This window comes from Coffea arabica, chromosome 10e, assembly GCF_036785885.1.
Source record: "Coffea arabica cultivar ET-39 chromosome 10e, Coffea Arabica ET-39 HiFi, whole genome shotgun sequence".
Taxonomy (NCBI): domain Eukaryota; kingdom Viridiplantae; phylum Streptophyta; class Magnoliopsida; order Gentianales; family Rubiaceae; genus Coffea; species Coffea arabica.
In genome coordinates, this window is record NC_092328.1 from 46,220,278 (window position 1) to 46,232,208 (window position 11,931).

The 11,931-nt window shown below is 34.9% G+C and overlaps 2 protein-coding genes across 2 annotated transcripts; one reads left to right on the forward strand and one right to left on the reverse strand.

The window, feature by feature from the left end:
• The first annotated feature begins 1,856 nt into the window (after positions 1–1,856).
• LOC113711568 (endoglucanase 9-like) lies at positions 1,857–4,667 on the forward strand. The gene is made up of 6 exons (XM_027234726.2): positions 1,857–2,321; positions 2,432–2,739; positions 2,831–3,319; positions 3,403–3,535; positions 3,607–3,779; positions 3,949–4,667. Exons 1-6 carry the CDS (start codon positions 1,928–1,930, stop codon positions 4,348–4,350), a joined length of 1,899 nt encoding a protein of 632 aa, XP_027090527.2. The 5' UTR covers positions 1,857–1,927; the 3' UTR covers positions 4,351–4,667.
• A 232-nt stretch (positions 4,668–4,899) lies between these two features.
• Positions 4,900–7,748, reverse strand: LOC113711739 (glycolipid transfer protein 3-like). The gene is made up of 6 exons (XM_027234931.2): positions 7,331–7,748; positions 7,069–7,124; positions 6,473–6,603; positions 5,747–5,882; positions 5,344–5,487; positions 4,900–5,234 (listed from the first exon to the last, which is right to left on the reverse strand). The coding sequence occupies exons 1-6, from the start codon at positions 7,503–7,505 to the stop codon at positions 5,199–5,201; spliced, it is 678 nt and encodes a 225-aa protein (XP_027090732.1). The 5' UTR covers positions 7,506–7,748; the 3' UTR covers positions 4,900–5,198.
• Between the last annotated feature and the right edge of the window lie 4,183 nt (positions 7,749–11,931).

The following is an 11,931-nucleotide window of genomic DNA, read 5'->3' on the forward strand; positions in this document are numbered from 1 at the left end:
TTGAAAATTTGTGAGGATTTTGAAGCCAGGAAGAAGCAGAATGTCCATTTGGATTAATAGTTATTTGGGTAAAAAAAAAAAAAAGTTTTGAATTAATTTCTCTCTACTCCCTGAACGTTAGGGATAGTTTCACTTTACCCCTGACCTGAATTCAAACAAGTAATTCATCCCTTAAAACTAATACCGAAACCATTCTAAAGATGGAAATGGAAGGACTACTTTACCTTTAAATAGGAAACTAAGTGGGCTATCATAAAAAAAAAAAATGAACAAAAAAAACCATCCTAAGCCCCTTACTCATATTTTCGGCTACTGCTACCCTCTCTCTATTTCTCTCTTATTTGTACCACATGTTTTTTCTCGCATTTATGTTTGTACATCTTGATGTACCTTTCTTTTTTGTGGTTGGAAGGGGACAGTAAAATAATTGTGAGGTGCAAAAACTTAGAGAAAGCTACAAATTATAAATTATCTGCTCCAACCTCTTAATGTCTTCAAGATATTGGATTACTGCAGTCATACAAGTGATAATGACCTTATTAAGTTTTTCTCAGAAAATGCCATTATCCTAGACAAAATTATGATCAATCTTCTAGAGTTTAAACTAGAATCACTTGAGATTAAGGTGCAACAGATTTCACCAAGATTTGTCAAGCAACAGGTTGAAGGATTAGTATCTTCACATGTTGCACTAGAGATATTTTAGCTCCAATCTATATCTTGCAACATCTTCTTGGGGATTAAATGTGACTCAATAAAAGTTTTGTGGCATTAATGTCAAGACATCTTATTTACTTACAAAATGTTGGTGTTGAAGCACAATTACACAAAAATTATCAGAATGAGATCCTTTTCTCTTCCAAGTGTAACACTAGAGAGATGGATTGGCGGGCCAAACGCAGCCTGGCTAGCGTGGGCCGACTAGAGTACTGACTGATCGAGTTTCATAAGCCACGATCCAGTTTGGGCTGTAAATTGGCCGTCCCGAGTCCAGAATTGTTCTTCCTCTTACACAAAACGAACGTAAGAGCAAATTCATCATTGAAATGGTCATCATGATAGTTAAGCATGGTAATTTTTTTCCTTTGTTTTTCCCTTCTAATTTGGACCATTTTCCATGAAAAACAAATATTCATAGTTTTTGTTTGAAATAATTCATCGTTAATAAGGTTTTGCATAAAAATATTGGTTTAAAATCAAGCAAAGTGCAAGGAAATCTGGTTGACAGTTGACAGCAATTAGACTCAGGGTTGAAGCAATTTTGCAAAAATTTCAGCCAATGGGATTAAAACATGTAAACTCTTAAAGCAAAATGGACATGATAAACTGGACCAGACTTGATCTGTTGGAGAAGGTTAGTACTTTTCCATAACCCTCCATATTTTGAAGGAAATTCTTGGATATATGCAAAAAAAAAAAAAAAAAAAAAATGTGTACATGATCTGAAAAGTTTTCACAACTTGCAAATTACAGATTTTTTGGCAGTAAATTTCCCGACTACACCCCTTTTCCCGCGACCATGAACCAACGCAAAACAAAGTGTGTTAAATTTAGCTATAAATTATTTATCACATCTTTAGTGTTACATTCTTTGTTACACCATATATTAGGGTGACACGTGTCCTCTCATTTAATATTCACAAAAGCCATTAAAGGTTGATGAACGATGGACCACGAACGTATTATCCCTAATACCTAGTGTGTTGACAAATGTAACAAACAACCTTTTGCCCTTAAATTTGCCGTAAATAATTGCCTTTATTGAGTCCAGACATAACTAATATTATGAAAACTTGAAATAGATGGTTACTATGCTTGGAGAAGAAAATCATGCATTGGGAATGTCTCCACACACATATTGAATGAATGTTTTGTTTTGCTAATTAATCTTGTAGTTTAGTATTGGAAAGAACCTCATTAGCCAAGAATGCAAGGATCCAGAAACTCTATAGGCTATTCAGAACTTGACAGAATTCCAACTCCTGTCAGGTTTGTTCATACTGTACCAGGGGCTGGCCGGCTCCTCCCTTCCTCTAGTCGTTGGAACTCCATTGAACTCGACTTCAATGTCCTCCCTCAATCTTCCAATGCTTGGGATTCAATCCCTCCTAGATACTCAAGATCAATCAGTTTCAATCTTACAATCGGGGATAAGAAGCATTTCTACCGTTTTCTGGTTTTTGCAGCCTCCATAACTATTACCTTCTTGATACTGATTCTGCTACTAAGTATTCTGCCACGGAGAAAGCACCATCATGAGCCCTCCAAGGACCTTACACTTGCCTTGAATCAAGCTCTCCTTTTCTTTGATGCACAAAAATGTAAGATATCATAATATCATTCTTATAGAAACTGATTACTTTAGAGTTTTCGGTATCAGATTATTGCGGTAACCAGTTGTCATGATCATGCCTGGAAATCTTTTTTGTAGCGGGGCATTACCCTAATGACAGTGCTATAACTTTCCGCGGAGATTCTGGCTTAGGTGATGGGAACATGGCAACTACACAAGCTGATCTAGTTGGAGGTTTCTATGATTCAGGCAACAATATGAAATTCAGCTTTCCTACTGCTTATACAGTTACTCTATTGAGTTGGTCTGTACTTGAGTATCATGATAAGTATGCTGATATTAAGGAACTTGATCATGTCAAGGATATCATCAAATGGGGAAGTGACTACTTGCTTAAGCTATTTATTCCTAAAAATACAACTAATTCAGCTATCCTGTATTCTCAGGTAGGCTAAGGATTTAATATCTCTTCAGTTATCCTCCCTAGAATTCATTATTTTGCAGTCTCGAAAAGTTTTCTTATTCTGTTTGATTTAGGTTGGCAGCCCTGGGAATGACCCCAGTGGAGAAAATTCTCGGGAAAATGATATTAGCTGTTGGCAAAGGCCAGAAGATATGAGCTATCCAAGACCTGTTTCAGTTTGTGATGCAACTGCCTTAGACCTTGCAGGGGAAACAGTTGCAGGCATGTCAGCTGCAGCATTAGTATTCAAAGATCAGAAAGACTATTCTGGTAAATTAGTACAAGCAGCAGAGGAACTATTTAATTTAGCTAGAAATGTAGACCCTTCGCTAAAACCAGGGACATACACATCAATGGATGATTGTGGTGGACAAGCAAAGAATTTTTATAATTCAACAAGTTACAGAGACGAAATGGTTTGGGGAGCAACTTGGTTGTTCTTTGCTACTGGTAATAGCAGTTACCTTGACTATGCAAATGATAATTTTGCTACAGCTGAGGAGGAAGAATTATTATCTGATAAGGAAGTTTTCTCTTGGAATAACAAGCTTGCTGCTAACGCGGTACTCAACCATTAATCTACTGAGTGGGAGCATGTGCTAGTCTTTTCATTTCATCTTCTGATAAATTATTTGGTGTTCTGCAGATTTTGTTAACACGACTTAGATTTTTCCTGGATCTCGGTTATCCATATGAAACCACATTTGCATCAACAACAAACAGGACTGACTTGCTCATGTGCTCTTACACTTCCACTTTGAAGTTTCCCAAGACAGAAGGTGAATGTCTTTGCCAATTCTTATCTCCTCTTCTTTTTATTTGCACTAACAGAAGGATATTCGATGATCAGGTGGATTGATCCTCTTAAAACCAGATACTAGTGGACCCCTTCAGCATGCTGCAACAGCATCTTTCCTTACAAAATTGTACGGTGACTATCTTAGTCTGTTGCATAGAACTCGTACCAGCTGTGGTGCTGCTGTCTTTTCTCTGGAAACATTAAGGGATTTTTCCTGGTCACAAGTGAGCATTTCATATGACATTACTCAAGATTTTCAAAAACCTGTAACTTAAAACTGCCCATTGATCAGAGTGGATTTGATCAGTATATGCCACAAATTGAAGTTATACTATTTGAGACGTGCCTACAATTATTTGATTTTTTATTTCACTGGTTTTCTCATCTTTTCAGGTTAATTACATATTGGGAGATAATCCCATGAAAATAAGCTACATGGTAGGATATGGTGATCAGTATCCAACTCAAGTTCATCATCGGGGTGCATCCATCCCTTGGGATAACAATCGGCACACTTGTAGAGATGGAGAATACTGGCTTAACAGAAAAGAAGCAAATCCAAATATTCTCCATGGGGCCATGGTTGCAGGGCCGGACATAAATGATATTTTTGAAGATAAGAGAAGTAAAAACTGGTTCACAGAGCCAAGCATATCTGGTAATGCTGGATTGGTTGCAGCTCTTATCGCACTGCATGCTCCTCCTAGTGGCTCTTCTCACCCAAATGGAGTCAATTCAGGCATAGACAAAACAGGTTTGTTTGATAATATCAAGGTTGTTCCATCTACATCCTAGCAGATGTTTTAAACAAGTTCCAGCAAACAGACAAATATGGAAGAGCTACATCTGTGAAAAATCAAAAGAAAACCATGTCAAAGAATGGCTGAATTGGTCAGTTCTACTGAAAATCCTTATTAGTTTCCCCTAGAGTCCTACAGTTCCATACATGACTCGGGAAGGACAAATGTATTCTTTAGAGCTGTCTATGATTTCCACTCCCCGCCCTGTTGGCCATTAGCTTCAGTCTTTTGCTCTTCCGAATACTTGTACTGATTTTGAAAAGTTGACTTAAACTATCCACAGTTTCCAGAATGTGAATTTTCAAGATTTGGGAAAACTATGATTCTCCTTTTGTCTCTGTATTCTATTATACTTTCTAAATCTGGTTTTGATAAGTGATCAAAAGATTGGAAAAAACCAGTGACCTTTCATCTCTGTTCCTCTTTAGTAAAATAATATAGAGTCAAGAAAAGTAGTCCATCTCATTTCCTGAATTTCCTGAAATAAGACAGCTATTCAGGAAATTAGGCTTATAGGAGAAAGTGCTGAGTTGCTGACAGAAACTGGGGATGAATCAGAGGTCCAATTGCAGCAATCGGTTTCATTACTCTTGGCAAAACATTGATGTGTCCCAAAGACACAAAGTCCTGTTAATCTAATCAACTTGAAATTACATTCATTTCTCAACAAACTGGAGAACCTGATTAATTCACGCATGTCAGCCACACAGGGCATAGCCTGATTATGGACTCAATTTTACAGAAGAAGTTACAGAAGTAAGCTACATATGTACATTGAAGAGCAAAATGAAGTCACAGAACAGAACACCCTGTACAATAGTTTCCATTTCCTCATGCTTTGCTTCAGGTACACTTTAACCTATCCAATCCGAATGTTTTCTGCGAGAGGGGAAAAAAATTAAACATTACTGCTGATCAAGTTGTTGTTCTGATCAGCTGAAGTTATATAAGCGATCAAACAGATAACGTGCTACTTGTAATGGCTCACCAGAATGGTACGTATTCCTTCTAAAACTGGAAGAAATAATGAAATCAAGGTACGTGTTTCTTCTTTAAGCATGTCCCGATTTTCATCTTCCGCCATGAGAATTGTGATAAAATCTTTGGTGTCAGGCACTAGTTTAAGTGCTACCTGCAGAGACACACCAAGAAATTCTGCAATCAGTCTGCAGGATGTTTAAAGCTCATATTATCCAGCTAAATTAGCTGAATATTTAAGTTTTCAAAACTTAAAATGGTACAACAGCTTGAACAGATTACTCCTCTCATCTGTGTTCCCCATGGTCATGCATGGATTAAATGCAAAATCTTAGGTTGAAAGTTATAGTATAATAAGTAATCATTCATCAGAACACTAAGCGATAGATTTAAATCCATATTATGGTAGTTACTTTGTATGCAGCTGAGGAAATCCATCCATGCCATGGCTTCAGAGTGATATTATATGCTTCATCCACTACTTGCTCCATATCCCTACCAAAATCCTCCACCAACAATTGCAGCAAAGTTACAGTAAAATCTAAGGATCTGCACAAGGTAAATTTGAACGTTATATTCCATGATATGTTTTGGTAGGGATGTGCAAAATTGAAAAATTCCGATTTATCAATCGAATTCGAATTGAATTCAGAATTTTCGAAATCGGTAAATCGGAAATCGGAATTGAATTCGGGTTTTCCGAATTCGTATATTTCAAATTTGATTCGAATTCGGTAATGGGATTTTTCAAATCGGAATTTCCGATTTTGATTTCAAATTCGTTTTTAATATATATATATTTTATATATGTAATATAAAATTTATATATTATAATATTATATAAAATTTATATTATATAATAATATATCAAAATTCCCAAATTCAGTGAAATCGGAATTTACAGAATTTCGACTTGAATTCGGTACGAATTCGAATTTAAAATTGGTGAATTCGAAATCAAATTCGGTCGGATTCTCTCTAATACCAAACTTTCGAAAAATTCTGAATTCAAAGTTCTGAATTACCGATTTCGAATTTGATGCACACCCAATGTTTTGGTGGTACATACTGTTATAGTAGTTCTTTACTTGTCTAATGAAGCACAGTAATAGAAGACTAGAACATGCCAAGAACCTCACCGGGTCAACCAAACAAAGGCTTTGCTGCAGCTGGGACCCTTTTTGGCCTTGCCTTCTTTGGCCTCTTTACTCAATATCTCCACCACATTTGAATACACAGAAGGCTCGGACTCATAGAACTTCTCCAATCTCTGCGGCTCATAAAAATTGAAAAATCAGCAGCTTAACCAAAAGTAGGAAACTTTCTGGTTATTTACTGGAGATGGACCTACAGAATGTTAGAAATGGCATGATAAGGTATTCAATTTATTTTATTTTTTTAAACGTATAGATTGGCTGAAGAGCCAATCTAAAATACCAATTTGCACCTTATCAGTGCAAGAAATAACCAAAAAAAGAAAAAAAATGTCAAAATCCATCCTTGAGACATAATCATGCACAAAAGTCAAGATTCGTGCTTGGCTTTTTCTTCAGATAGGGTCCTGCCTCTTAAAACTAGGAGAGGCCAAGGCGTGTGTCTTGCACGTAACATGAAAATGACAAATAAGCTGGTAGTTAGCTCGACCTTGCACTTATGGAGTTTTTTGACAAAAAAAAAAAGAATCAATCTTTATAATGAACCATGCATCTACCTACAGTGGATGTCAATCATTTACCTGGATGTTCTGATGTACATCCTGTCTCAAAACAGCCATTGTTGGCCCTATCTTATCTACAAAAAAGGGGTGGAAACATCACCACAAAATCAAAACCATGTTCACAACAAAATCATCTAAGAATACGAATGAATAAGGAAATAGAATTGAAAAAAAGGAGCTATAGAGGTAAGAACAATTTCACGAAACTACAGTTAAAATTCCAGCATATTCATGTTGATGAAGGGTCCGTGATCACTTGAGAAGTAAAGGAGAGACAAACCAAGAACTTGAAGAAGTAAGTTGCAGACTGAGAGAAAAGGCTTTGTGGGGATATAGGCACAAGTACTATGTTGCTCAGGACCACCAGCAGGTTTGACTTTGAGAACCACCATGGATAGCTCATCAATGGCAGACCTTATCTCTGACCCCATCTCTAACTCTCTTCTTCTCTTCATCTCCCTGATGACCCTTTTGGCTTCTTGATTCTTTCTTGTTGATCAAAGATTCTATTTATATGTATATAGCTCCTGAGTTGATTTTCATATTCAAAGAAAATCATACCACAGTTGACTCCCTAGCAAATATACATGTTAATTGTAAACTGTTGTTCATTGGCTGTCTTTGAGGCCTTGCAATTTGCACTGGTGTTTTGAAGTTCTGTATTCTTCCAAGTTCTTGAAGTTTGAGCTCTTCACTTATTCCAATGTTTTTTTTAAATGGGCCATTTGTAATTCTTTTTAATCTTGCAGACATAATATGATTGCGACCCTTTGCATTTTTGACCTTAGAGTAATCACTTCCACTCATCCTAATAATCTTTAATAATTACTCTGATTATTTCTACCAAATGAAGCTGTGATATGATGAAGCTTATTAGGTTGGAAACATCTCAACTGTCCAATCGGTATATTTATTGGTTTTTTGACCTGCGATCTAATGAATAATATCTTGTAACTAATGGATAATATCTAAGTCTCATTTTGGACGAAATGACTTGGTCCTGTAGCTGTTGGATTCTTGCTAATCCAGACGGCATGGTATATACTTATGGTCAGGCGCTTGATTTAAAGCCTAAGATAGTGATTTGGAAATTTAGGTCTTGTTCGAATCGCTGCTTTTTAGATATTTTTTTTTTCACTTTTTGTAATTTGTTCTTTTACACGATTTTTTTAATACATTTTACTTCACATACATCACATTCTAAAAAATATTACAGTAATTTTTTTCCCGTTAAAACTCTCTAGGAAATGCAATCGGAATAACCCTCTTACATGTGAATAAAATCTATCGTGTGGGATGTCTCCAATGTATAGCACTTTGGTATATCAATCATCACTTGTTGGATAGGCTACAAAAGAACATCACTCTCTGAAACTATCAACCCAGAGTTGGAAAATGTATCCTAAAATTAGAGAGAACATTTTCATATAGTTATGTGGGAGTTTTAGCCCGCCATAGACTCCAATTTACTGATAATGTGTGGTATCTTTGGTTAGACAACAGAGTATTAATTTGAAGCTAACTAATAATAGAATTGTTGTTACTTGCACGTATTGCACAGCAAAAGTGCCAAATTGAACTAAAAATTTTCTCGTAATAATGCTAGAGGATATTGTCCAATGACTAATAAATGCATTTATGGCTAGCTTTAAAAAGGTTGTCTCTTAAACAATTGAAGAGCTATTATCATTACTTTTTTCGGTTGTAAGCCAAGGTATTTATAATTGTTGGATTTTTGTCTGATTAAAACACATAATTTCTCATACAAAGGAACAAACTTACCATTATTATTTTTGGGTATATTACACATATCCGCCGTGGATTTACATGTCGTCACATGACCTCTCTAATGTAACTAAATGTTCACATTACCCCTTATGGTTTCATGTAAAGTGAAAATTTGACGGAAAGTAGACTCCTTAACGTCTTAGTTTAAATATTAATATTGCTCTTATTTAATCACTAAATTGAGTAACGGCTTGACCACCTTACTTGAAAACAATAAGAGATTATATAGACAAATACAAAAACTAAATGGGGCTAAAGTAGATATTTATGCAAATCATAAAGTGTTAAATAGATGTTATATTTCCATCACACGTATTTTTCGAGTGCATTCAATTCAACCGTAGGGACATTTTAAAATCTTAGAGGAACCATCTAAAAATATAAAAAATCACAGAGGAATTATGTATAATTTACCCGTATTTTTATCGAATTAATTTCACTTATCTTGAACTAATAGAGGTAGCTAGGGCACTTAGCTGACAAACTCTTCATATTGTTTGCGCCGCTTATGGTTGAGACATGTAACATTTATACGCCCACCACTGCCAAGCTTTAGATTCATATTCACATACATAGACTTTGTGCCAAGTGAGGTCGCTTTAGGTTCATGAGCTGCATAATTGACTATTATATTAGTAGAATGATATTTTGATTCTACATACATTATATGCTGTTGATGTAATTCTTGGGATAAGCTAGTGATATATTACCCTCAAATAGAACACTCCATTCCTCTTCTTTTTGTGCCCTCTAAGGTTCCATTGGGCATCATGATGGACTAGTATGTTCAACATTCTTTGTATCCATAATTTGTATGTGAGATATGTATCTTATTATTGAAGTTAACAGCGTGTGAAGATGAAATCAGTTGATAATTCTTCTAATGAAACGAAAGTGAATGTCAGATGTCAAATAACACCTAGTTTAGTTTTCCTTTGATTCATATAATGAATGTTGATCACACAAAGAGTTTTATAGGGTATACAACCACGTCCTCATTAGACAACACAACTTGGTTCAATTGGCAAGAATGAAACATTTTCTCACAAAAATCGTATGTTTGAATCCTATTGTTAATGTGCCAATGTGAAAACTATATTGATGGATGATCTATAAGAATCTCTACAACCATCGATAGTCCCAAAAATATATGTCCTGACTCGTGACAATGACCGGAGTCGAATCCATCCAAACTTTTTCCTACATAAAAAAAACCTACATTCTTAGTCCTAATACACTTAGCAAAACCATTTCTAGTTAGAATCTCTATAAGCGATCTATGGTACTGGAAACATGCTCTGACTTATGGCAATTATCGGAGTTGAATCCATCCAAACTTTTTCCCACATAAAAAAAAAAAGAAAAAACCACATCCTCAGTCCTAATGCATATAGCAAAACCATTTCCAGTCAGAATATCTATAAACGACCTATGGTTTGGAGACATACTCTGACTCGTGGTCATAATTGGATGCGAACCCACCCAACCTTTTTCTTATGTAAAAAAACAAAAAAAGAAGAAACCATATCCTCGGTCATAATACACTTAGCAAAACCATTTCCAGCCACCAAGGATTAGGAATCTATGGAAACATTATCTTAAGTTTTGGTCAGATAATCCCATTATTATAAGAGTCATTAGATTTCTAGGTCTAGATCACAAAAGGTACTAAAAGCACAAATGACAAAATAATTGTTGAATATACAATATATTTCCCAAAAAGGCGTGGTCCAGGCCGTTCTCCAAGAAACATCTTTTGCTGCTTTTCTCGCCTTTAGATAGGCAATTAGTAGTATTTATCAGTTTACTTGATTAATACCAAAAAAAGAAAAGAAATTGACACTGTCTTCCAATTTCTTAATCCTGTGTGACCAATTGATGATACTCAGGTTCAACCAATTGGCTTCTTTTTCATTTTTCTTCGAATTAATGTTGTAATTTATCGAGTTCTTTTTTTTTTTTTTTTGAAAAAAAAGAGTAATTTATCGAGTTCTATACGAAGGAGTTAGTGGTAGCTTAATATGTTACTTGTACGATAATAGGGTGTTACATCATAATATTTCCTTGATGAACATATGATACAGAAATTTTTAATACAAAGTTTTGAGTTGGTTGGACTAATTCGTATGTTAATCATTAAGAGTGCTTACAACTATACCGTCAAGAAATTACCATTCCAACAACTATTGTGATAAATTATGAACCTCTCTGGAGACGGCAGGGATATGCTTGTTTCTCATTGGAAAGATAAAAACTTTATCAATCATAACATGATTTGACAATTTTTAAAAAAAGAGTTATTACGTAATCAAGAAATTTAATTAGCAATCAGTGGCTGGCATCTTGACAAATAACCATACATTCTTATCCTTGACGTGACTCTGCTAACCTTTTGCTTTTCTTATTGCTGAGACTTGAGAGATTGTGATATATGATGTTAGGGGAAGATTGGACAAATTTTCCCAAGATTACAGCATCATCTTCCTGCTTTTATTTGTTTCTCAAATTTAAAGCGCTATAACTTGTAAGACGTGCGACACACGTAAGCCTGTCACGTAACTAAAGCAGATTTGTCAACTGTGTTATAATTTTTTTTCTCTCTTTTATTTCGCTTACGCTTTCAATCATTTCAAAGTTTGAGTTAGATAAAAATGAAAAGAAATAGAGATACTTCTTCCTTTTTTTTTTTAGAAAACATCATAATTTTATTAAAATCTACATTAATGGTAGAAGTTACGTCATCAAACATGCATAGATATCAAGAAATAAATATGAAAAATGGATACTACAGATTTGACGAATAGATAAAAATTACATTGTAAATGTCTAAAAAATATTTTAAAAAATGAGATAAAATAATTTTTACCCCATGAACATCTGTGCATACTTCTAATTACTAGATTTGCTAATTATCTAATTTAATTTCAAATATTATGGTGACTGCTTCAAGTTCAATTCAGATATTATGGTGACATTTGTTGGGTAGACCTAAAAAAACTCAGATCTAATAAAGAAAAATGAAAAAACTACCTAAAACCCATATTAGGAATCCTTAAGAGAGAAGAAAACTCTCACTGGAAAAGTTTAAAAAAG

Bases quoted from the DNA above. Each gene is read 5' to 3' on its own strand.
- LOC113711568 (XM_027234726.2), top strand. From the start codon at position 1,928: ATGCAAGGATCCAGAAACTCTATAGGCTATTCAGAACTTGACAGAATT. The intron at 2,322-2,431 runs GTAAGATATCAT...TCTTTTTTGTAG, and splicing joins TTTCTTTGATGCACAAAAAT to CGGGGCATTACCCTAATGAC. The intron at 3,320-3,402 runs GTACTCAACCAT...GGTGTTCTGCAG, and splicing joins ACAAGCTTGCTGCTAACGCG to ATTTTGTTAACACGACTTAG.
- LOC113711739 (XM_027234931.2), bottom strand. From the start codon at position 7,505: ATGAAGAGAAGAAGAGAGTTAGAGATGGGGTCAGAGATAAGGTCTGCC. The intron at 6,604-7,068 runs GTAAATGATTGA...TATGAGCCGCAG, and splicing joins ATGTACATCAGAACATCCAG to AGATTGGAGAAGTTCTATGA. The intron at 5,488-5,746 runs GTAACTACCATA...GTGTCTCTGCAG, and splicing joins TTTCCTCAGCTGCATACAAA to GTAGCACTTAAACTAGTGCC.